Source organism: Podarcis vaucheri (assembly GCF_965113315.1).
Source record: "Podarcis vaucheri genome assembly, chromosome: 7".
NCBI lineage: Eukaryota > Metazoa > Chordata > Lepidosauria > Squamata > Lacertidae > Podarcis > Podarcis vaucheri.
In genome coordinates this window covers 88,522,777-88,547,933 of record NC_138765.1, presented here as the reverse complement: position 1 = coordinate 88,547,933, position 25,157 = coordinate 88,522,777, and the positions used below count along the sequence as shown (strand labels likewise).

General features: G+C 47.3%; 2 protein-coding genes across 2 annotated transcripts in view; both read left to right on the top strand.

Annotated features, from left to right (window-relative positions):
* Positions 1–6,144: 6,144 nt before the first annotated feature.
* Positions 6,145–17,221, top strand: ERP29 (endoplasmic reticulum protein 29). The gene is made up of 3 exons (XM_082230552.1): positions 6,145–6,320; positions 11,757–11,895; positions 15,791–17,221. The coding sequence occupies exons 1-3, from the start codon at positions 6,177–6,179 to the stop codon at positions 16,294–16,296; spliced, it is 789 nt and encodes a 262-aa protein (XP_082086678.1). The 5' UTR covers positions 6,145–6,176; the 3' UTR covers positions 16,297–17,221.
* Positions 17,222–22,151: 4,930 nt separating this feature from the next.
* The window catches only part of TMEM116 (transmembrane protein 116), a 38,896-nt gene continuing 35,890 nt past the window's right edge, over positions 22,152–25,157 (top strand). Inside the window, exon 1 of the mRNA XM_082230382.1 lies at positions 22,152–22,265. Coding sequence (XP_082086508.1) covers positions 22,200–22,265 — 66 coding nt within the window. The 5' untranslated portion in view covers positions 22,152–22,199. The remainder of the gene's footprint in view (positions 22,266–25,157) is intronic.

Genomic DNA, 25,157 nt, shown 5'->3' with positions numbered 1-25,157 from the left:
TCAACTTTGGCTGCAGCTCAGTGCAAATGGAACTGTTGGCTAACGGCTGAAGGTGTGTATATGTAATCTGTTCCATAAACTCAACACACCTATCTTCCTTTGTGTAAAAGATGAATTGCTGAGGTGGTGTCTGTGCCCTTGGATGCTTCATATTAGGTGTACGGCTGTATTTCAAGCAAGTTTATGTGGTGAGGAACAGGATGCGTGGTCTGAGTTGTGCTTCCTGTTATTCGTAAATCTCTTAAGATTGATCCTGGGCATCGTTAGGGAATGTGCATTAGATAAATTTTGGATGAGACTCTAGAAAATCAATTTCAAATCCTGTTCATTTTCACCATTCCAAACCTTTCATCTTATCTAAAACAGCTTTTGGTGAACATTTGTGTAGGTTCCTCTTGGATTTTATTAAATGCATGGAAATCATCATCTGGCCAAAAGAAATGGCTTTCGATAAAGTATGTTGATCTTCCTTTGCAACCAAATACATGCAAGTGTAGCAGGCTTGATTATCCAGGCACCACCTTGAATATCCTTCCTCCCACTCCTTGTTACTTTGTTCATCATGTTACATGGTACAGGCAGTCCTTGTTTTGTTTGGGGGTACCGTTCCATAAGCCCAGCCCATCCAGCCCCTTGTCATGGCGTCTTTATGACATTTTGGGGCTACTTACGGGTTTAGCGATGTGCACTTCGGCACCATCATGCATCATTCAGACGCGCCTAAACTGGGAGTTGCCTCTACCACTAAACTTTTTTCCTACCAAATTATAGCTGTTTCAGAATCAATGGGTACTGAAAATAGGTGTGGTTTTTTGTTTTTTTTTTTGCAACAAAGACTTCAGGCTTTGGCAGATACCTGGCTAAAGGAAAAACAGAATCAGATAACAAGCTTTAAATTTTTGAAAGAGCTGGTAGTCTTGGGGGATGGCACATCATTTTTCCTAGAAACAAGTGGGTGAGCCGTTTCTTTTGTGGCCAGTCCACAATGGACTCCTTGTGCAGAATTCTAGGCCCTGTGAACTTTTGTGATTAGCCTGTTTCTGCTATTAAATTAGGAGGGATCTGAAGACCTTGACCATAAAATTTTCAGGTGTACTTTTAGGAATGATCCACACGGCTTTTATTTCGCCAGTTGTGTTGATGTGTTAGTACATTCTAGCCACTTCAGCTTGCTTAATCACCATTTTGCACAGCTAAGGGGGACCAGTAGATTTTCCGTGGCCATCTTGGCATTCCCAGGAGAAGTACCTGCTTCTTCCAGGAACAATCCCCACTCTACCTGCTGAAGGAGGGAAAGCTGTTGTGTGAAACCTACCTTGAATAGTTTGGTAGTGTGGTCAACTTGCTCCTCAGAGCAGTGTGTGTGTGTGTGTGTGTCAGTGTCAGTGTCAGAATGATGCCTACATAAATATGTTTTCTGTCCAGAAACCCCAGCACGATTCTTAGACACCACACAATAAATCAGTCTTTATTTATTTTAATCTGGAACTGTTCTTCACTCCAGCTACACATGCAATTTAGTGACATACTGAAGTCTAGATTTGCCAGTAGGATCCATTGGAGAAAGAAGGCCTTCTGTGCTTGCTTTTGGAAGTGAGGCTTTTTTTAAAAAAAAAAAACACCAGTTATAGCAAGAATCAAATAAGGTTCCAGAGACATTTCACTGGCAGCTCCTAAAAGGAGTCCACCTGCATCAAGACATCTTGATTCCAGGTGTTTTCTTTTGTCGGCAGTGCTAGAGGTCACTCAAGGCATAAGCAAAAATAAACCTTTTAAGTCCGTTCCCCCCCCCCGCGCCTTTCTCCATACAGAACAAAAGCAGGGGACAGAACTATGTTAGGCAATGGGGATAACCAAGAAGTATCTCAAAATGGTACGGGTGGTGAATTCTGTTTGCCAAGTTGGGAATGCCTTCGGTTAAGACAATTGTGCTCTTGTGTAACTTGCCTGTTGTGGTGCTGCTTTCTGGCAACATCTTCTGTGTTGGGCCTGGAACCAATTTCTCCTGAAATCCAGGTGGGGCGGGCGTGTCCATGTGAGTAGCAGCATTGCCCTTTAAAAGAAATGGAAAATCCTACACGTTTGAATTTTTTTCTGAAGCAGCTGTTTGCAAAGCTCTCAGGATCCAATCAAGGAAATACATGCCCTGCTTCTCACTCCTTATGATCAAAATACTCCATTACATAGGAGTTTGTTTGGGGTTTTTCTCTGACAACTACATATATATCGGGGGCAGCATCAGATTCCAGCACAATAATCATTTGGGTCCACTACAGGGAGAGAATTTGGCAGAAAAGTTAAATTGTAAGTTTCTGGAGAAACTGATCGTTGTCAACAAAACTTAAGTTCTTAATAAACCAAATGTTTTCGTACCTTCTATAGCAACACACATACATACACACAAACCTCCCTTTCTGAATTTTTGAAATACTGTACTACTGTTGTTTTATCTCATTTTCATGAACTTAAACATGGATAAAAAGAGAGCTACAGACTACTTTTATGCAGTGCTGGGATCATGAGCCAAAATGGTTCTGCAGCTGCTTCCAGCAACCAATTTCTAAAGTTAAAATATTTCATTGTTGTAATCCAGTTACGTTCCTCTCTCTCAAGAAAACTACATCAGCCACCTGTATTGCCCATTTAGCTGGAGGGTGTGTGTATATTTTTAGTAATTTTTAACTTGTTTAAAATTGCATTTATATTTTGCAATTGTTATGTTGAATCATGGAGGAGGGTTTGTCTCTTACTTTGATCTATAAAGGGGATTTCTGTTATATGCAAGAAAGCTTGGAACTTTTTATTCCTTGACTTGTTCTCTGTAATTTATGACTTTGGAAGGTCTGTAAAACATTTAAGCAGCTGACAGAATTTTAAGTGACAAAACTGCTAGCAAATCTGCTTTAAACTGGATGGATTTATAATTTATATATATATAAATATATATATAAAGGTCAGTTTCTTTATAAACAAGTTTTTTTCTGCCTTTTTCTTTAAGGGTGTGGGATTATCATTATTTTGCAAAAATATGAAGGATTTCTAGACTCCCAGCCCTGCTTTTTTAATGCTTAGCTACAAAAGAGGCAGATTTGGCCCAGAAAGTTTCAGAGAAAATTATTACTTATTAAATTTATATCCCACCCTTCGTCTCAAAGGAGCACTATACTCTTTATTTACCTTTGTTCCCCATATTATATTTTAAATTGTAGAGGGACGTGAGTGGCACTGTGGTTTTAATTTAATTTTAAATTGTAATGTGCTGGGGTCTCATAGGGAAGAGTGGCTTAGGAAATACAGTAGCGTGATTTTCCCTTCAGCTTCGCTTGGAATCAGTTTGCATCCACTCGACCAAGGGCTTTGGTACTAAAAGACAATTCACCTTCAGCATTCTTTCCCCCTATAGATTTTCTAAATCAGATATTTTGGGGGAGCACTGTTGTTTTTAATTCAAACTGGATTTGGGTGGCCAGGGATAAGGCAGGATCACATTTATTGACCCCCTGCCTGTTCCCCTCCTGCAGAGCATGAGATTGGCAGCAACTTGCCCAAAGCATTTTTTCCTTGCCTTCCTGCCAATTTTCAAATGGTAAGCAGAGCAGCTTTCTCTGTTCTCCTGCAAACAAAGGATGCTCCTGGCCTAGACCCCTTTATTTTTTCTGCCTTGGGTGCCTGGCTGCACCACCGGGGTCTGGGATCAGGGCCGGATTTAGGTTTAGACACTGAGGTCCAGCACCGGGGGCCTTCTGGCGGTTCCCTCGCTGTGAGAAGCCACGTTACAGGGAACCAGGCAGAGGGCCTTCTCGGTAGTGGCACCCACCCTGCGGAACGCCCTCCCACCACATGTCAAAGAGAAAAATAACTACCAAACCTTTAGAAGACATCTGAAGGCATCCCTGTTTAGGGAAGCTTTTAATGTTCAATAGGTTATTGTATTTTAGTGTTTTGTTGGAAGCTGCCCAGAGTATTATTAATTATTGATGATGCCCTAAGCAACTGAAGGTAATGGGGCCCTTTAGATGTTCAGCTGTCCTTTGTCAACAACAAATTGTTGCTGTTTTTTGTGTTGAATATATGCTATATGGTCATTTATGGACCTAATAGGTATCTAAAGGTATACCTAATAGGTATCTTTTGCACGTAAAAAAATATGTATTTTATCACAGTAATTGTTAACTGAAATACAATTAAGTATATTAATAGTGAAATACAATTAAGAAGAAGTATTTTAATAGTGAAATAATTATTAAGCTCTAACTTAAAATGATTGGGAGCCCATTATTTACATCATAGGAGCCAACACAACACAAAACACTTGTTGCTGTTCGTAGATTTTTGGGGGTTTTTTTGTATCTTATATTTTGGAAATGTACACCCAGTTTCTTTTTCCTTTACATTTTTTGGGAGCCCCAGAGAGAGTGGGGCCCTAAGCTATAGCTTGTTTATCTTGTACATGTCTGGGATACAGAGCTGGGCTTGCTTTTCTTGCATTGCAATGACAAGGGGGAAAGGCACTCTGCCATAGCTGTCAATGTTTCCTTTTTTTTTAAGGGAAATTCCCTGATTTCAAATAGGATTCCTCGCAAGAAAAGGGAAAAGCTGACAGCTATGCACTCTGTGTGAAATAGTGAGGAGGAATTAAAGACCTTTTAATGAGGGTGAAAGAGGAGAGCGCAAAATATGGTCTGAAGCTCAACATCAAAAAAACTAAGATCATGGCCACTGGTCCCATCACCTCCTGGCAAATAGAAGGGGAAGAAATGGAGGCAGTGAGAGATTTTACTTTCTTGGGCTCCATGATCACTGCAGATGGTGACAGCAGCCACGAAATTAAAAGACGCCTGCTTCTTGGGAGAAAAGCAATGACAAACCTAGACAGCATCTTAAAAAGCAGAGACATCACCTTGCCAACAAAGGTCCGTATAGTTCAAGCTATGGTTTTCCCAGTAGTGATGTATGGAAGTGAGAGCTGGACCATAAAGAAGGCTGATCGCCAAAGAATTGATGCTTTTGAATTCTGGTGCTGGAGGAGACTCTTGAGAGTCCCATGGACTGCAAGAAGATCAAACCTATCCATTCTGAAGGAAATCAGCCCTGAGTGCTCACTGGAAAGAAGAGTTTGGATTTGATACCCCGCCTTTCACTCCCCTTAAGGAGTCTCAAAGCGGCTAACATTCTCCTTTCCCTTCCTCCCCTACAACAAACACTCTGTGAGGTGAGTGGGGCTGAGAGACTTCAAGGAAGTGTGACTGGCCCAAGGTCACCCAGCAGCCCAAGGTCACTTCAGGACAGATCGTGAAGCTGAGGCTCCAAGACTTTGGCCACCTCATGAGAAGAGAAGACTCCCTGGAAAAGACCCTGATGTTGGGAAAGAGGGAGGGCACAAGGAGAAGGGGACGACAGAGGACGAGATGGTTGGACAGTGTTCTTGAAGCTACCAGCATGAGTTTGAGCAAACTGCGGGAGGCAGTGGAAGACAGGAGTGCCTGGCGTGCTCTGGTCCAGGGGGTCACGAAGAGTCAGACACAACTAAACAACTACATGCACTCTGCACATGCTGCTTGAACCTTGCGTTGCAAGCGTGGGCCTTCCTTGCTGCAAAACAGGAGACGGGAGAGAAGGCATGAGCAAAGCAACATGGGTTGCCCGGGCTGGATCCTGGGGCAAAGGAAAGCCGTGCCTCTCTGCAACATAGTAAAGGTAAAGGGATCCCTGACCATTAAGTCCAGTCCTGGCCGACTCTGGGGTTGTGGCGCTCATTTCACTTTATTGGCCGAGGGAGCCGGTGTACAGCTTCCGGGTCATGAGGCCAGCATGAGTAAGCCGCTTCTGGCGAACCAGAGCAGTGCACGGAAACACTGTTTACCTTCCCGCCGGAGCGGTACCTATTTATCTACTTGCACTTTGACGTGCTTTCGAACTGCTAGGTTGGCAGGAGCAGGGACCGAGCCCGACCTTCTGATCGGCAAGTCCTAGGCTCTGTGGTTTAACCCACAGCGCCACCCGCTTCCCTTCTCTGCAACACTCTCCCCAAAAAAAGGAATCACGCACGCCACGCCCCCCCCGCCTTAAATGAGGCGGCCCTTTGAAGTGCCTGGGAGGGAATTCAGCGATTGGTCACGTGGCCATGCCCAGCAAAGCCCCTCCCTCCCTGTAGAAGCTTCCACATTCGCCCAGAAATGCACCGGGTCGCCATGGCTATGGGGTTCCCTCGGCGGAGCGCCCTGCTGCTCCTGTCGCTGCTGCTCTGCTTGGCCCTGGAGAGCAGCTGCGCTTTGCACACCAACGGCGCCCTGCCCCTCGATGCCATCACCTTCTACAAGGTAGAGCAAATTGCCTTTTATTTCGTTTTCTTAAGGGGAGGGGTGATGCTGGAAACGACACTTGCATGCTTTTTGGGGGTAGGATGAACTGGGGGGGGGGCTTCTGCTCCGATTCCTCCCTCCTCTCGGCGGACATAGGGGCATCTCTCTCAAATCATGCCCAAAATTGCAAATTGCATTTGCAAAAGTCCGGCGTTGCGCGCCCGATTTGCTTCTTGGTTAAAGCGATTTGCCCATCGCGCCTGCTGTCTTGCTTGGGATGGCGCGCCTGAAAAGGGATCAGCTGCGCAACACGCCCCCTCCCCATATTAGTGGGTGGCAGAGGGCATAGTCCAACTCGATTATGGGGGGGAGGGGACGCGCCCGTTGGCATGAAGCAGGAAAAAGGGGAGGGGGTGTTGGAGAGGACAAAGGCGACCTGGAAACAGGCTAGGTGCAGCCATACTAACGAGAATCCCCGCGCATGCAGTATTTGCGGTAGGTTTTTATTTTTATTTTATTGCTTTTAGACCCCACTTTTCATCCAGGATACGCTCAAGGTGGCATGGATAGTTCTCCTCCCCCTTTTATCCCCACCGCAACTCTGTGAGGTAGGTTAGGCAGAGAGTGAGAGACTGGCCCAAGGTCACCCAGTGAGCTTCAGGGCTCTGTGGAGGATTTGAACCCAGGTCTTAGGCCTGCTTTTTGCACACACTAGCTTGGCATCACATTTTCAGGACACAAAAGGCCTCTGAACACAAGATAAATCTCACCCTGAATTATTTTAGCCCCGCTGTCTTAAATTATGTTATCTGATCATACAGAATCATGCATGTTGATAGCAGTAGATTGCAAGATTGATTCAATGGATTGGATTAGATTAAAAATAAAGCCTTTATACCACTGTTATTATTGATATTCCATTAATATCCTGTGTTTTTGTTGGGGAACCTGAAGGAGTTATTCTGCCTGTTTTCTTAGAACTAACCTCCACTGTCTTCAGTGGAATTTACTCCTGTGTAACTCCACAAGTATTGCAAGTGGGGCGTTTCACTCCCACTTCTTTCTCTGCCCTTAGTTTCTGATATACAACCTGCAGTTTAATTGCAAAATTTGTCTCCTTGCTCCACCCAGGCGAGGGAGGTGGCTTCAGACAGTCACCAATCATGGTTGTCCAAGTGGATGACAAGGGCAGTGCAAACTTGCTTTGCTTTCCAGGGTGAGGAGGGGCACGATTCCTGAATCAGCACCAAGGATTTCTCCCCTGAGCAAAATGAAGTGAGAGTACCCCTGAGAATGTGCAGAGGGCTCATTTCTAAGCAAGCATATGGAAGGATCAGTCCTGGAGTGGTGGGTGGAAAATGGGTTCAAGAGAAATTAAGAGTCCCAGCAACTCATTTTGAATACACATACACAACACACACCCTCCCCATTGTATATTCCTAGCCTCAGAGGTGTACTTCCTCTTGATATGGAAAATTTATTTTCCTGTAATATATAATGTAATATATTATAGTATATAATATATAGGGACGCGGGTGGCGCTGTGGGTTAAACCACAGAGCCTAGGACATGCTGATCAGAAGGTTGGCGGTTCGATTCCCTGTGACGGGGTGAGCTCCCGTTGCTTAGTCCCTGCTCCTGCCCACCTAGCAGTTCGAAAGCACCTCAAAGTGCAAGTAGATCAATAGGTACCGCTCCAGCGGGAAGGTAAACGGCGTTTCCGTGCTCTGCTCTGGTTCGCCAGAAGCGGCTTCGTCATGCTGGCCACTTGACCTGGAAGCTGTATGCCGGCTCCCTCGGCCAATAAAGTGAGATGAGCGCCACAACTCCAGAGACAGCCACGACTGGTCCTAATGGGCAGGGGTCCCTTTACCAGCCAGCAGTAGACCTCTTCTTCCAGCAAAACGTTAAGAACATACAAAGATCCTGCAGGGTCAGGTTAATGGCTCATCTAGTCCGTCATCCTGTTCTTGCAGTGGCCAACTAGGTGTCTGGGAAACCGGCAAGGAGCTTCTGATCACAAGAACCATCTTCCTTTCTGTGGTTTCCAGAAGCTGGTTGTCAGAAGATTTGCTGCCTCCAGTTGTGGAGCCCAGAGCATAGCCAATTGGCTAGTAGAAGCCATCAGTAGCCCTCTCTATTTCATTCAGGTATCTGAAGAAGTGTGCATGCACATGAAAGCTTATACCCAGAACAAACTTCTATAAAGAAATAATAAATTTTTATTTATACCCCGCTCTTCCCGGTTCAGAAAACCGGGCTCAGTGCAGCTAACAACAAATTTAAAACACGTAATTGTTGCAACAACAAAAAACAGCATAAAATACAGTATAAAATGTGAATAACAATAAATTCAGAATTCAAAAATCAATTTAGGGGTGAAATCCAGCCAATAAACATTAGCTGATCACCAGGGCTACCTGGCTAAATTAGTCCTATTTGGGCCAGCGAGGAGACCTGAGAGAATTAGCTGTGGGATCCCAGAGCGGGTAATCTCATAAAAGGGGAGGGGGAGGGAAGGAAGGGGAATAAAAGATCAGACTAAGTTCAAATTGAAAACCAGGCAGAATAGCTCTGTCTTAAACTTAGTTGGTCTCTAAGGTGCTACTGGACAATTTTTTAATTTATTCTTCTCTTCCATTAATTTGTCTAATCGTCGAATCATATAATTGTAGAAGGAACCCAGGAATATACATCTGTCCTATGCGGGGATCAAACCAGCAACCTTATCAGCGCCACACTCTGACCAACTGAGCTACAAACCTCCCCCACCCCCCCGCCCTAAATTACATTTCTGAAAAGAAGTAAGGGGAGGGGAGGTAACCAGAAATGGATTTTTGTGCGTGGAAGGACTGTGAGGTCCATTCAGTTCTGCCACTCAAAATAAATTCCCGGGCTCATAATTCTGAATGAAAGATCTTTTGCTCCCAGCTCTACTCAATGGGTCTCCTGGGAGTCTAGTTAAAAACAAAGCAGATCCCATGAGCATAGCATCTGTGCACCCCTGCTAGATCATATATGTTAGATTATATGTAGGGGTATTAATGCACGTGTGCTTGACTTCAATTTCAACCTGCTTGAAGAGCTTATTATGCTGAGGAATTGAATGGAAGCTCCAGGGTGCAACAACTTAGTAATTTTTGGAAAAGAATTTAGGATTCCTATCTTGCTAGCTGCATTTCCAGAGTACGTTTGCGTGTAGTCATAGCCGCTCAAATTTTATTAGCCTACTGTTAAACACGCAGCACTTCTGCAGCAGAGTCCAGGCATTTTGCACTTAATACCTTGCTAAGTCAAAATTAAGCAAGGCTGCCTCAGAGGCGTGGGAACTGGAGCGTCTCCGCCTGAAGCCTGGGAACTGTGCAACTCCAGACAAGTCACATCCTGCACTTTTGTGCCCTGCAGCAGTTCTGTCCGATAAGTGAGGTGCAGCAAGAAACCCCACCTCCATGCAAACATCATATTTCCCTTTGCTCTTTTCTTGTTAAATGGGACTATCCCTGGAGAATAGCCTGTTTTACCCTTCTGTAAAATGAGCTCAGTTGACAGCCAACTCTGCAGATTCACATGAGGATTGCACCTTAGAATAGCATTTTAAATGAGATGCTTGGCGGGTAGAAGGGTTTCAGGTGGGCACCACTCCGGCCTGAGGCCCTGGAGAACTGCTGCCAGTCCGTGTAGGCAACGCTGGCGAGATGGACCAATGTCATGGCTCAGTGCATTACTGGAAATGTGACATATACTGTATTTTTCGCTTCATAAGGTGCACCTGGCCATAAGGCGCACCTACTTTTTTGGGGGGGGGAATTCAAGGGGAAAAAAATGTGGCTCTTGGGGGCTTTTGCGGGAGGTGGGGAAAGTGAGAGAGCCTCGCTCTGTCCCTTTCCCCACCTCCCGCAAAAGCCAGGGATAGCCGTGCGAAGCCTCCCCAGGGTAGCGGGATGAAGGCTCCCTGCTGCCCTGCGGAGGTTCCGTGGGCTACCCCAGAGCTGCTCAGGACCTTGGTGGGGCTGGCGGGGGAAGCCCGGGTTTCCCCCACTCGAAGCCCCAAAGAGCAGGTCAGGGCTGGCAGAGGAAGCCCAGGTCCCCCCCCCCAGCCCCAGGGGACCACACATTCGCTCCATAAGATGCACAGACATTTCCCCTTAGATTTAAAGAGGGGGGAAAGTGTGTCTTATGGAGCAAAAAATACAGTATGCTATTAGTATATAAAGCCAGTAGCAACTGGGGACCAGATTACCTGTGAGATTGCATTACAGCATAAATGCCCATTCAACTACTTTGGTATACAGAACTGACACAAGTGCTGCATAATACCTGTATCTGAATTGGTAAGAAATCAGTCTTTTAGTGTGATAGTCAGCATCCTAAAAGCACTGCCTGTTGAAAGGCGCCTTCATTGTCCTCTTTTTGGTGCCAGCCGGAAACCTGAAGGAGCATCTCCACCCCCATCGTTCATCTCAGACACTGAGGTCCAGCTCCAAGGGCCTTCTGACGGTTCCCTCACTGCAAGAAGCGACGTTACAGGGAACCAGGCAGAGGGCCTTCTCGGTAGTGGCGCCTGCCCTGTAGTGCGCTCTCCCATCATGTCAAGGAAATAAACAACTATGTGACTTTTAGAAGACATCTGAAGGCAGCCCTGTTTAAGGAAATTTTTAATATTTGATGTTTTTTGTGTTTTTAATATTCTTTGGGAGCCGCCCAGAGTAGCTGGGGAAACCCAGCCAGATGGACGGAGTATAAATAAATTATTATTATTATTATTATTATTATTATTATTATTATTATTATTATTATTTAGGCAAACACACCCACCAATGTAGAATGTTGACGTGTTTTAATCTGTTTTTCTCATATCGTCAATTTTGAAATTTTGAATGCTTTAAACAGCTGCTTTTCAACGATAACACAGAATCCTATTAGCTGAAGATATTTTAAGACTGAATTAATTTGTATTTGTAAATTTATATAAGATTACTTACACAATATTGTTTTTTTGTTGTTGTTTTGTTTATTTAGGGTTTTTTCTCTATGAATTTCAATTAAGTGTGGTTTTGAAAAAAAAGATATTTTAAGATCTAGAGTCAATTGACTAAATTATTTCTGGAGATCTAGGAACTTAGCTAGAGTTGGGGGTCAGCACTGGTGTTTGAGAAGGAGCCCCACAGTGCCTCTCTCTTTATAAGCGCATGCTGAATTCCAAAGGACCATTCCCACTCCCCATCAATGACCAGTGGTCAAGGATGATGGGACTTACTGCCCAGTCATTATTGAGGGAGACAGGCAGGGTGGGGACAGGTTCCCCATCCCAGTTGTAAAGCTTGAGTGACCACTGACAGCCTCAGGTTAGATGTTCAGTAGTCAGAATGCCCCAGGTGTTTTGCAGGTGACTTTGGAAACCAGATCGCTTCCAGACAGTGCACATTCAGAGCTTTTGTGGTGCTTTCCTTTTAGGTGATCCCGAAGCACAAGTTTGTGCTGGTGAAATTTGACACCCAGTATCCTTACGGAGAGAAGCAGGATGAGTTCAAAAAGGTGGCCGAAAGCTCAGAATCCAGTGACGATTTGTTGGTGGCCGAGGTGGGGATATCAGGTGAGATGCTTATGGCGGACTTGTACACAGATCATGAGGTCTATAAATTTATCTTTTACTTCCCTTCTTTTTTTAAATGGATGCCAGATTAACTGTTGTATCTCTTAACACTGTGCAAACACCAGTAAAGGAGGCAAGGCTTTTTGCTTAGGATAAGCTGATCAGAATGATGCCTTTCCTCCTGAATCTCTGCAAACATCTTTTCCTCCTGGCTGATGCAACATACTGAGTTTAAAGGTAAAGGTACCCCTGCTCGTACGGGCCAGTCTTGACAGACTCTAGGGTTGTGCGCTCATCTCACTCAAGAGGCCGGGGCCAGCGCTGTCCGAAGACACTTCCGGATCACGTGGCCAGCGTGACAAGCTGCATCTGGCGAGCCAGCGCAGCACACGGAACGCCGTTTACCTTCCCGCCAGTAAGCGGTCCCTATTTATCTACTTGCACCCAAGGGTGCTTGCGAACTGCTAGGTTGGCAGGCGCTGGGACCGAGCAACGGGAGCGCACCCCGCTGTGGGGATTCGAACCGCTGACCTTTCGATCAGCAAGCCCTAGGCGCTGAGTCTTTTACCCATAGCGCCACCCGTGTCCTCTATACTGAGTTTAGCAGAGCTTTAATTGTATTAACTGGTTGATGTTGCTGAATATTGTGTGTGTGTGAGAGAGAGAGAGGGAGAGAGATGGTCTTGTGGATTATTAAGATAAAAAAATTCCTTCCTGTAGCACCTTAAAGACCAACTAAGTTAGTTCTTGGTATAAGCTTTCGTGTGCATGCACACTTCTTCAGATACACAGTGTATCTGAAGAAGTGTGCATGCACACGAAAGCTTATACCAAGAACTAACTTAGTTGGTCTTTAAGGTGCTACAGGAAGGAATTTTTTTATTTTGACTATAGCAGACCAACACGGCTACCTATCTGTAACTGGATTATTAAGAAATAGGGAGTAAACTCACTGACTAAGATATTGAAATTTTTGTTTTTCAGGGGGGAGGGAAAGAATTTATGTTGAAGATGCTTAGAGGGAGGCAGAAGAGACAGGCATGGCTTCAATTTCCCCTTTCCCCCTGTGATTGCCCAGTCCACAGGAGGAATTTTTCCTACGTTCCCCACTCCCTTGCATTTTGATTTGAGCAGGGAAATCATGGGAGAGGGGGCTAGTCATTACTGATTTTTATGTTATATGGTGGATTGAGAAAAGGTGCTACACACAGCCAGAAACACAGTGTTTACCGTATTTTTCGCTCCATAAGACGCACCTGACCATAAGATGCACCTAGTTTTTAGAGGGGGAATGCAAGGGGGAATTTTTTTTTTTTAAGGGAGTGCTGAGCAGAGTCTGTATGCATCCCAGGCTCTGCTTAGCGCTCCCTTTCATGAGCTGCGTGGAGCGTGTGTGGGGCGCTTGCAGGCTTTTCCCCAGGAGGGAGAAGGGCAGCTCCGCGTGGCTCGTGAAAGGGAGCGTGGCTCTTGGGGGCTTTTGTGGGAGGTGGGGGAAGGGACTGAGGGGCTGCCCTCTGTCGCTTCCCCCACCTCCCACAAAAGCCCCCAAGAGCCGCACGCTCTTTAAAGGGAGCACGGCTCTTGCGGGCTTTTCTACGAGGTGGGAGAATTCCCCCACCTCCCGCAAGAGCCCTTCTCCCTCCTCGGGGAAAAGCCCGCAAGAGCCGTGGAACATGTGTGCGACTCTTGGGGGCTTTTCCCCGAGGAGGGAGAAGGGACTGACGGGGGGGGGAGCCCCCAAGAGCTGCACACATGCTAGGCACGGCTCTTTAAAGAGCACGCGGCTCTTGCGGGCTTTTCTACGAGGTTGGGGAATTCCCCCACCTCCTGCAAAAGCCAGCAAGAGCTGCGCGCTCTTTAAGGGAGCACTGCTTTTGCGGGCTTTTCTATGAGGTGGGAGAAGGACAGCCCGTCAGTGACAGGCTGCCCTTCTCCCTCCTCAGGGAAAACCCCGCAAGAGCCGTGTTTGGCTCTTGGGGGCTTTTCCCGCTTGCCTCCCGCCTGCATTCGCTCCATAAGACGCACGCACATTTCACCTTACTTTTTAGGAGGGAAAAAGTGCGTCTTATGGAGCGAAAAATACGGTGCTTCATTATTTCTAAACTTGCTTTTTTTGTGATGGGGTGGACGAACTTGGACCTTTAGAGAAACAGGGGACTTGGTTGCAGGGAGGTGAAAGCAGCTTGCAAAAATGGTGGGCACTCTCATTCCATTTACCTGCTCCTTATCAGAGAGGGAGAAAATGTAGCAGCGTAAGAAGTTCGCTGCTGGATCAGGCTATCTAGCTCAGCATCCTGTTCTCAAAGTGGCCAGCTTGATGCCTCAATGGATCCGAGCACCTGCAGTTCTCAGCAGCTGGTAGTCAAGTGCATGATGCAGATGACAGCGGAGGTACAACACATGCCATAGAATTTGTTGTGTCTCCTGCCGGTTTGCAAGTTGCTGATTGCGTTTTGCTTTTTGCAAAATTTGCTTTTTGCAAAATTATTCGTGTTGACTGCACCAATGAATCGCAGGAAACCCTCTGTGTGTGTGTTTGCTTAAAAGGAGCGGGGATTTGGAGAGAGAGAGAGAGGTTGCAAGGCTTGCAATGTGTTCAGTTATGAGGTATGGGGTATTTTGAGGAAGCACCCCATTCATAAGACTGGTGTGTGTGTGTGTGTGTGTGTGTGTGTGTGTGTGTGTGTCTGTGCATGCTCCTTTCTGCATCATCACTTTGCCTGGAAATGTGCAAGGCATGTTGCGTGACAAGTGTTGTTTGCCAGCCTCACAGGTGTCTCCTAAGCACACACACAACCCCCATCCATTTTGCTATGAAAATGGGAGAAGCCTTTACCGGCCCAAGGGAATCCCTGATTTTACGCAAGTGAGCAGTGATCTCCCATTGCAAGCAGGGGGGTTCTGATACGGAATTCTCCCCTCTACAGGGGACAGGCTTTCCCTACTGGCTAGATGGGTCTTTACCATGTGTTCACTGGTCAGGATTTTAGCATTTCATTAAACGTATTTGGTTTTGTGTGAGTGGTTTTATCTGTTTTGAATTATTTTACGTGTGAATCGCCCTGAGACAGTGGTTTAGAAGGCGATTAAGGAATTAATTGTAATAATAATATGGTGCTTCCCCAGAATAGAGATCCCCACTAAGTTAAGTTAGGCCTAAACGGCCTTGGTCCTGTATACCTGAAGGAGCATCTCCACCCCCATTGTTCAGCCCGGACACTGAGATCCAGCGCCGAGGGCCTTCTGGCGGTTCCCTCATTGCGAGAAGTGAGGTTACAGGAAACCAGACAGAGGGCCTTCTCGGTAGTGGCGTCTGCCCTGTGGAACGCCCTCCCATCAGATGTCAAAGAAATAAACAGCTATCTGACTTTTAGAAGACATCTGAAGGCAGCCCTCTTTAGGGAAGTTTTTAATATTTAATGCTGTATTGTTTTTAACACTCAATTGGGAGCCGCCCAGAGTGGCTGGGGAAGCTCAGCCAGATGGGCGGGGTATAAATAATAAATTATTATTATTATTATTATTATTAAGTGGCGCTTACTTCTGTGTGGGTATAGGACTCAGCTCCTCTGTCCCGCGTCTAGAACATTTCAAAATGAAAAACGATACAGTCCAGATTTTGACACTTTAAAAACCCACAGGTTTCAGTGAGAAAGACTAGCACGTGTTTATTCACTGAAACCAGGGCGGTTAAACCGCAGCTCTCCAGATGTTTCTGAACAACACTTAATAATCTTGATCATGGACTATACTGGCAGTGGCCCAGCTGTCTGGGAACATGTTGCATGAGTTTTTGGGTTTCCCATTGGGCATTGTAGGATTGCAGCCATAGCCTTAGGCAGCCATAGCCCCATTTTCAAGTCCTACTGTTTTATTATCGGTCTTCTGTTCGCAGATTATGGTGACAAGCTGAACATGGAACTGGGGGAGAAGTACAAGCTTGATAAAGACGCTTACCCGGTTTTTTACCTGTTCCAAGATGGCGACCTGGACAACCCTTTGCCTTACCCTGGGCAGGTCAAAGCGAGCTCCCTGCAGCGCTGGCTGAAGAGCCGGGGAATCTACATGGGGATGCCGGGGTGCCTGAAGGAGTTCGACACTTTGGCCAGCAAATTTGTGAGGGCCACGGAATTGCTGGAGCGCCAAGCCCTCCTGGAAGAAGGGCGGAAACTCCTGGCCAGGGCGAAGGAGACAGAGCAGAAGTCCTCGGAGCAGTACGTCAAGGTCATGAGCAAAATCCTCGCCCAGGGGGACCAGTTTGCCGCCAGCGAAGTCTCCCGGATCAGCAAGCTCATTGAGGAGAACAAGATGAGCGAGGGCAAGAAGGAGGAACTCCAGAAGCGCTTGAACATCCTTGCTTCCTTCCAGAAGAAGACCAAGGAGGAGAAGGAGGAACTTTGACATGCTAGAAATGGCGTGCTCTGTGGAATCTTAAGTGGGTCGAGGTCCCCATCTGGTGCTCCTTCATGCAAGCAAAAAAGCCCCGCTCTCTTTTAACAAATTCCCCTCATAGAGAAGCTTCCCACATACACACATGCACACCCTTTTAAAACTTTTTATTTTGAACGAAAGGCATCCCTTAGGTGCCACTCAGAACAGTACGGAGACTGCCGTGGTTCCCAGCGCTGTTGAGAGAATTGCAGGTAGAAGATCCGTTAATCCTTTGTTTCAAAAGGCAAAAAAATAAATAATTTTCCTTTCCCTTTTCTCCTCCTCTAAGAAAAAGGCTTCTCCTCACAGGTGTTGTCCATGCCAGTCATGTTTCCAAGATGGCCGCCCTCAGGACTTGGCGCAGCTTCTTCTTCACTGGTGGGGTTTCCAAAATGGCTGCACTTGGAACACGAGGCGACCGGTTGTCATTGCTTGAATTCTCAAGGTGCAGCCAATCCTGGCCCACCAGGCCTGTAACGTTGTGGACCGTGCCAGCTGGCCCACAACCAAAAGAGAAGGCTTATTGGGTCATTGGGTGGGGAGAGTTGCCAGATATTCATGGCGGGCTGGAGTCAGCGTGGTGAGCTCAAGATGGCCGCCCTCAGAATGGTGCTTGGTGTTCTGGCGGGCAATGGAAGAAGATGGCCGCCCTCCCTGTTTTTGTGTGATCTGTGCTGAGGAATTCAACCATCCAAGCAAGCAGAAGGTGGAATCATTTGTGTGTGTGTGTGTGTTTTTGGGAGCCCGGGTTTGGCCAGAGCAAAACATGCATTTGAGATGGGGAGGCAAAAATGGCGTTCGTCTCTTTACTGACCAGTATTTGCAAAAACGTTTTTTGGAGGGGAATTACATGGGTACTTAATTTGCTAATAAAGGTTATTGGGCGGAAAATTCACAGTCGGGTTATTATTTCCCTCCCATTTCTTGCTGCTTTTGTCAACAAGATTAGCGTTGCCCTCTGTACTGAGCGAAAGAAAATGGAGCTCTCATTCAATCTGAACTCTTGCTCAGAGTAGTTTGCAATTTGTGAGAACTGACTGTGGAAGTTGGCACTTCAATATGATTGATTTTCCTCCTTTTTTGTTTTAAATAAACTTTTAAGTGTTTGAGAACAAACTGCCCGACGTGGGAATGCTGAGATTGGAGTTCATGTTCTTCCCTTTATTAAAACCAGCCACAATGGGGGTGGCAGTTTGGATTGGGGCCCTGAGAGAGCGAGGCAAAAGGTTAGACCCTCTCCCCTGTGCTGCAGCCTAATTCAGATCAAGCATGCAAATCTGCAGCTGCTTTTTTTTTTTTAGATTGGGACTTCTGGTTGGGGAATCTCCCATGTGCTGTCCCTAGCTTGGCCCTCTGTGTAGCAGGGGAAACCTTCGGACACCACCCTACTAATGTCTGCGGACCCGACTCGAGAGCCCCGATCTCCAGTCCTCTTCAGTTTCACCAAGCTTCAGAGCCGATCCGTACCATCATATGATCTAGAAACTTGTGTGTGTTTTTGGTGACGCTGAAATCTTTGCCCAATACCAGATCCCCACACGTAAACAATATGTGTCCACCTCACTCTCAGTGGGGAGAACTGGGTTAGCAGGGGGCTGAACTGCCTCACTTGCCCAATTCCTTTTGACTGCCCCCTGGAGTTCCTCCTTAAGGATGTAACTGGCCGTCGCTGCCTCCTGTGGGAGAGAGTTCCACAGGCCAGCTATGCGCTGTTTGAAGAAGTGCATCCTTTTAGCTGGCCGCGTCTACTAGCCATGATGGCTGTACTGCTGAAAGCAGAAGGAGGGGAGAGTTGCTGTCAGGGCCAGCCCACCCATTAGGCAAGGTGAGGCAGCAGGATCCACACGGGCAGCAGATCTGGCCTCCCAAGGAATGCATTGCCCGCTGCCACCGCTGCTAGTGGCAGCAACGGCTGTGGCACGCTGCTTGAAGGCGTTTTGTGGCTTGCCTCAGGTGCCAAAATGTCTTGAGCTGGCCCTGGTTGTTGTGGTTGAAGGCTGCTTGGGAGCTGTGCTTTTCTTTAAAAATTAAATACTTTTGACAAGAAAACAGCCCTTGGGCTAGGAAAGGATAGCTGCTCCTGTTTCAGGAGACTGAACTGGAGGGACGCTTGTCCAAACAGACAAAAGACTTGTGTCGACTGCTGGTTCTTCCTGGTTCAAAGGTGCTCAAGAAGGGTAATGAGTCTGTGGAAAAAGTAACAGATCTGATTGACAGCCTGAAATTGTCCCCCTGCCCCAAAGCAGCAGGGCTTCTCCTTTTTAGTGTTCATTTTCCACTGAAGGACACTGGCTCATTTCAAGAAGACACAAAAGACTTGCTCACTCAAGTAGAGTCACAGGTGCCTATTTTGGTGAGAGAGCGGTGAATCCAGGTTGGCACATCTCTCTGCTGCCCTTTCATTGAGTTCTTTTTAAGTTTGCAAAGCCTGGATCTTATTTGTGATGTTCTGAAATAACAAGTACCGTATGTTCTGGTGTATAAGACGACTTTTGAACCCCGGAAAATCTTCTCCAAAGTCGGGGGCCGTCTTATAGGCCGGGTATGGTTGTGGCAGGCGGTGGCGACTGGCTTGGAACGGCGACGGGCAGAAGGATGGTAAGAACCGTCCCCCACCTCCATCTCTGGCCGCCTCCGAAGCAGCAGCAACCGCGGCAGCCTCCCCTTCCCACAGTGAGGTGGTGCGCGGCTTCGGCCAGGGCTCCGAGGAGCTGGGCATCCCCACAACTGCCAGAACTACCAGCCGGTGTGCGCAGCGCACCGCTTTGCTGGATGGCCGATCGGGGCTTGCTCGCCTCGCCTCGGGCTGCTGCTGCGACGGCAGAGGCAGTGGAGGGGTGCGCGCTCTGCCCCTGGCGGCACTTGGCGGGCTTTAGGTTGGGGGGCTGCCTCTAGTTGGCTGCAGGTGGAGGTAGTCTTATACGGTGAGTATATCCCAAACTCTATATTTTAACAGGAAAAGCTGGTCGTCTTATATGCCCAGTTGTCTTATAGGCCGGAAAATACGATATTAGGAAAATTTTCCCTTCGGTACTTCCTTGCAATTATAAATATTTTTGATTTTCAAAAAATACACTCGCAATAATAGGAAGCAGAGAGCAGGACTATAGGGGCAGGTCTCATATAGTTGGGACTGGTGCTTTTTTGTTTTAACTTGTTTTTACTGGGTTTTGAAAAGGGGGGGGGGATTCCCAAATCAGTATTTCCCTTTAATTCTTAAGAAACAGTTAAGCAGAGGCGCCTGCCTAAAAAGACCCAGTGTGTTCCCTTAGCTTTCTTTGAACCTGGACTAAGATTGGTGTACAGTGGTACCTCGGATTAAGTACTTAATTCATTCCGGAGGTCCGTTCCTAACCTGAAACTGTTCTTAACCTGAAGCACCACTTTAGCTAATGGGGCCTCCTTCTGCTGCGCCGCCGGAGCACGATTTCTGTTCTCATCCTGAAGCAAAGTTCTTACCTGAAGCACTATTTCTGGGTTAGCGGAGTCTGTAACCTGAAGCGTATGTAAGCTGAAGCATATGTAACCCAAGGTACCACTGTACTCAAAAATCTCCTTTTTTGCACTCTTCCCACCCTCCTCATCCTTGACAATTTTGTTGAGCAAGCCAGTCATTCACTGGCATGTTACAAAACATTTTTGTCTCGCACCCCCTTAAGGTAGGTGCTTATTCAGAGCCCAGCTGCGTTCTTAGGCCACAGGCCCATCCGGGCCAGCGTCCAGATTCCTGTTGTGGTCCAGCAGGCTCACGAGCAGAGGATGCTTAGCTGCCTTCCACTTTTGCACCCAGCAATGTATCTGGAGGTACACTGTATTTGTCTGTGGTTGGATTTCAGTGGTCAGCAAACTTTTTCAGCAGGGGGCCGGTCCACTGTCCCTCAGACTTTGTGGGGGGCTGGACTATATTTTTTGGGGAAAAAAATCAACAAATTCCTATGCCCCACAAATAACCCAGAGACGCATTTTAAATAAAAGGACACATTCTATTCATGTAAAAACACACTGATTCCTGGACCGTCCACAGGCCGGATTTAGAAGGCGATTGGGCCAGATCCGGCCCCCGGGCCTTAGTTTGCTTACCCATGGATTTAACTATTCAGAGTCCTACCCTAATTTGTCTTGGACATATATAGTCCGGTGGGATGCAAATTTAACATTAAAGCCATATGTGGTGCCTGATTATAATCACCACATTTTGTCAGGGCAAAACTTGGTGGCTGAGGTCTCTGCGGCCCCCCCCCCACCAATTTGGCAGAATCGGTCCCTCTCACAAACGCAACAAGGCTAGCTTACTATGTTTTGAAATAAGTGGTGCACATTACAAGACTCTTCAGTCCAGATTCTAAAATCAGCCAACTACCCCAGTTAATTCAGATCCCAGAAATTCATTCCATGCCATGTGAATAAGTCCCACTCCCCAGCGGTAGGTTTAGACCAGGGTTTCCCAAACTTGGGTCTCCAGCTGTTTTTGGAACTAGAACGCCCATCATCCCTAAGCTAGCAGGACCAATAGATTTAATCAACCTTGGCCTCCTTACGACATTTGCCTAATCAGCGCAATGTTCAGAAGATATGATTAATCCTGGTTAATAAAAAAAAACCCTCAAGTGGTCTATTTGTTGTTGTTTAGTCGTTTAGTCGTGTCCGACTCTTCGTGACCCCATGGACCAGAGCACGCCAGGCACTCCTGTCTTCCACTGCCTCCCGCAGCTTGGTCAAACTCATATTGGTAGCTTCGAGAACACCGGCCAACCATCTCGTCCTCTGTCATCCCCTTCTTGTGCCCTCCATCTTTCCCAACATCAGGGTCTTTTCCAGGAAGTCTTCTCTTCTCATGAGATGGCCAAAGTACTGGAGCCTCAGCTTCAGGATCTGTCCTTCCAGTGAGCACTCAGGGCTGATTTCCTTCAGAATGGATGCGTTTGATCTTGCATCCTCCAGCACCATAATTCAAAAGCATCAATTCTTCGGCAATCAGCCTTCTTGATGGTCCAGCTCTCACTTCCATACATCACTACTGGGAAAACCATAGCTTTAACTATACGGACCTTTGTTGGCAAGGTGGTCTATATTTATTAATATTATTTGTCGCAGAGATGACAGGGAAAAGGCGACAGTGGCATAACTGCATTGGAGAGCATTGCGCGGCGACCACCAGATGGAGATATTGATTCATTAGAAGGCACCACAGTTTAAATTCAGGGAATTGTAGCGGCTGGTTTCTCCTCGTATTCTGGGGGATTGTGAAAAACGGGTAGGTGGCTGGGGGTGCTGTGGATGCGCAATAAATTCTGGAGAGCAGCAAAATAAGAGTCCTTCTCCCCAGGCGAGCGCCTCTGGAATGGATGGCATAGGCGCAGCTGGAAAAGGGGTGGTCCTGGAGGGGGGGGGGCTTTACCCCTGACGCCGGGTCCGCATGGAGGCTTAGAGATCGTAGACCCATAGTACTGTAAAGGATTCCAAGGGTCATCTAGTCCAACCCACGGCGATCATAGCCCTGGGGCTGCTCCTGCCTTTGATCTGCAGAGAAATTTCCTTGCCGTTTCTTCCCACTTTTATCGAGGGTCTTTTTTCCTTTTTATTTGCTCTTTGGTTTGTCTAAAAACCCTCTTTTTCCCCATTTCACTACTTCTGACCTTTTAAAATTTCCGGTCCTTTTTTCCCTTCCATCATCATCAACAACAGCATCATCAAACCAGTAACTTTCTGCTTTTCCCCCTCTCTCCACTCCCCGCTCATTGCCCGGTTTCCCCTCCTTTTCTCCAAGGGGGCGCGGAGGTTGCGCGGCTGCGCCTGGGGCGGGACCAGCGAGGGCGGGCGGGGAGGAGGAGGGCGCTGGCCGGCCGCTCCCGCGGCTGCTCCGCCTGGCTAGGATGGCTTTCTCCGCGCCCGGCGCTGCCCCCGGGGGGCTCCGCACCCAGGACGCCTGGTCGCAGCAGGTAAGCGAAGCCCGTCCCTCTCCAAGCAGACCCCGCACCTCTTTGACGCCAGTCCTTCCTTCCTTCTCGCCAGCCCAGGATCACCCTCGGTTTTCCCCACCAGAAGTCAGCCCCCGCCCCCCCCCCAATTTGCTTTCTGAGCAAAGAAAAGACCCCTTTCTGAGCAGAATGGGGAATTTTGCCCCCCAGAAGAGTTACCCATGCCTTTTCCAATGGAGAAACCCACCGCTGCTTCTGGAGTCCCTTGTGCAGGCTCCTTGCGGCTCCCTGCAGCCTAATCAGGTTTCTAGTCCTCTGCGTGGAAAGATCCATCCTTCCTCTGCTTAGCTGCCCCTCCCTCTCCGTTCTGTGCTCACGTTTGGCCATCCATGGCTACTAGTCATCATGGCCATGTGCTCTCGTCAGGATCAGAGGTATAACATTCTTTATACCTTTAGCAACAACAGCACGCCCTCAGCTACACCGGCAATATACTCAGGCTGACGAAAACGTGCAATGGTTTGGAGGCTGTGGGGAGAATATAGGTGCCCACCCAATCTCTTAAAATGCTAGAACTTCCAGGCAGCTGGGGGGGGGGCGGGGGCGGCGGATATGTATCCAGAACAAACTAGAGGAAATTGGGCGGCTAAGACAACTTTCCTCCTGCTAGATTTCCCTTGTGCATTTTGTGGTATTCTCCATCAGTGTTCCCCAATTTGCTTTGCAGGAAAGACTCTGTGCAAACATTAGTAGGATGACAATGAGTGAACATATCCTGTTTGAACTTAGAACTGCTTTGAGCCCTTAAATGCTTTTAAAAGTACAGTGCTACCTCGGGTTACATACGCTTCAGGTTACAGACTCGGCTAACCCAGAAATAGTGCTTCAGGTTAAGAACTTTGCTTCAGGATGAGAACAGAAATCGTGCAGGAGGCCCCATTAGCTAAAGTGGTGCTTCAGGTTAAGAACAGTTTCAGGTTAAGAACAAATTAAGTACTTAACCCGAGGTACCACTGTAATGCACAGCAGCTGGAAAGGTTCAAGCTATGCTTCAGTTAGCAGAACTTGTATTTGAGTCTATCTTCTGTTAATGAGGCAAATATGGAAGGTTGCATTTTTAAGTGTTGCCTTGTTTGTAAGCATCCTGGGGCACATTTATCTATTGGCAGGCGGCCATGAAAATCTAAATAGTAATAAAAATGATAACTTACTCGGGGCATAACTGTGGAACTCACTGCCACAGGATGCCCTGGCATTGTGCTGCCTGCTGGCTCTGATGTTTTTAAAAGTGGATTAGCCAAATGCATGAAGGATGGGGCCACGAGTAGGTTATTAGCTCAACAGAGTCTTCATTTCAAGGACATCAGAAGAGCCTGACAGCGACTCAGACCAAAGGAAGGCCATCTAATCCAAGTCCCATAGAGGCCAGCTGGATGCCACAGTGGAAATCCCGCAAGCAAGAACCTGAGATCAGTAGTCCTCTCCCTACTTGTGATGCTCACCAGGGGAATTCTGTTAGTTCCCAATGCTGGCATAATACAAGACCATCATTGTCAGTAGCCTTAAAAGGTAAAGGTAAAGGGACCCCTGACCATTAGGTCCAGTCGTGGCCGACTCTGGGGTTGCGGCGCTCATCTCACTTTATTGGCCAAGGGAGCCGGCATACAGCTTCCGGGTCATGTGGCCAGCAGGACTAAGCCGCTTCTGGCGAACCAGAGCAGTGCACGGAAACGCCGTTTGCCTTCCCACCAGAGTGGTTCCTATTTATCTACTTGCACTTTGACATGCTTTTGAACTGCTAGGTTGGCAGGAGCAGGGACTGAGCAACGGGAGCTCACCCCGCCGCGGGGATTTGAACCGCTGACCTTCTGATCGGCAAGCCCCAGGCTCTGTGGTTTAACCCACAGCGCCACCCGCATCCCATCAGTAGCCTTACATTCCACCAATTTGCCTAAATGCCTTTTCAAGCCATCCATTACTACATCTTGCAGGAGTGAATTCCATAGTTACAGTTCCGTGCCGTGTGAAGAAGTCCCTTATTTATTGCATTTATGTCCCATCTTTTTCCTCCAACAAACTCAAGGCGGTATGCATGGTCCTCCCCATGACCACACTGGCTCTGAGAATATCCACATGTTCAGCCCCTGACAAAGTGCAACCCACAATGCATAGAATCATAGAATCATAGAGTTGGAAGAGACCACAAGGGCCATCGAGTCCAACCCCCTGCCAAGCAGGAAACACCATCAGAGCACTCCTGACATATGGTTGTCAAGCCTCTGCTTAAAGACCTCCAAAGTAGGAGACTCCACCACACTCCTTGGCAGCAAATTCCACTGTCGAACAGCTCTTACTGTCAGGAAGTTCTTCCTAATGTTTAGGTGGAATCTTCTTTCTTGTAGTTTGGATCCATTGCTCCGTGTCCGCTTCTCTGGAGCAGCAGAAAACAACCTTTCTCCCTCCTCTATGTGACATCCTTTTATATATTTGAACATGGCTATCATATCACCCCTTAACCTCCTCTTCTCCAGGCTAAACATGCCCAGCTCCCTTAGCCGTTTCTCATAAGGCATCGTTTCCAGGCCTTTGACCATTTTGGTTGCCCTCCTCTGGACACGTTCCAGTTTGTCAGTGTCCTTCTTGAACTGTGTTGCCCAGAACTGGACACAGTACTCCAGGTGAGGTCTGACCAGAGCAGAATACAGTGGCACTATTACTTCCCTTGATCTAGATGCTATACTCCTATTGATGCAGCCCAGAATTGCATTGGCTTTTTTAGCTGCCGCATCACACTGTTGGCTCATGTCAAGTTTGCTTTGCCTGGTTCCCTCTATACATTGCTTTGCCTGGTTCCCTCTATACATGCAGAACTACACCTGCCATCAGCCCCAGTGTCATGTGGCCATGCATTCT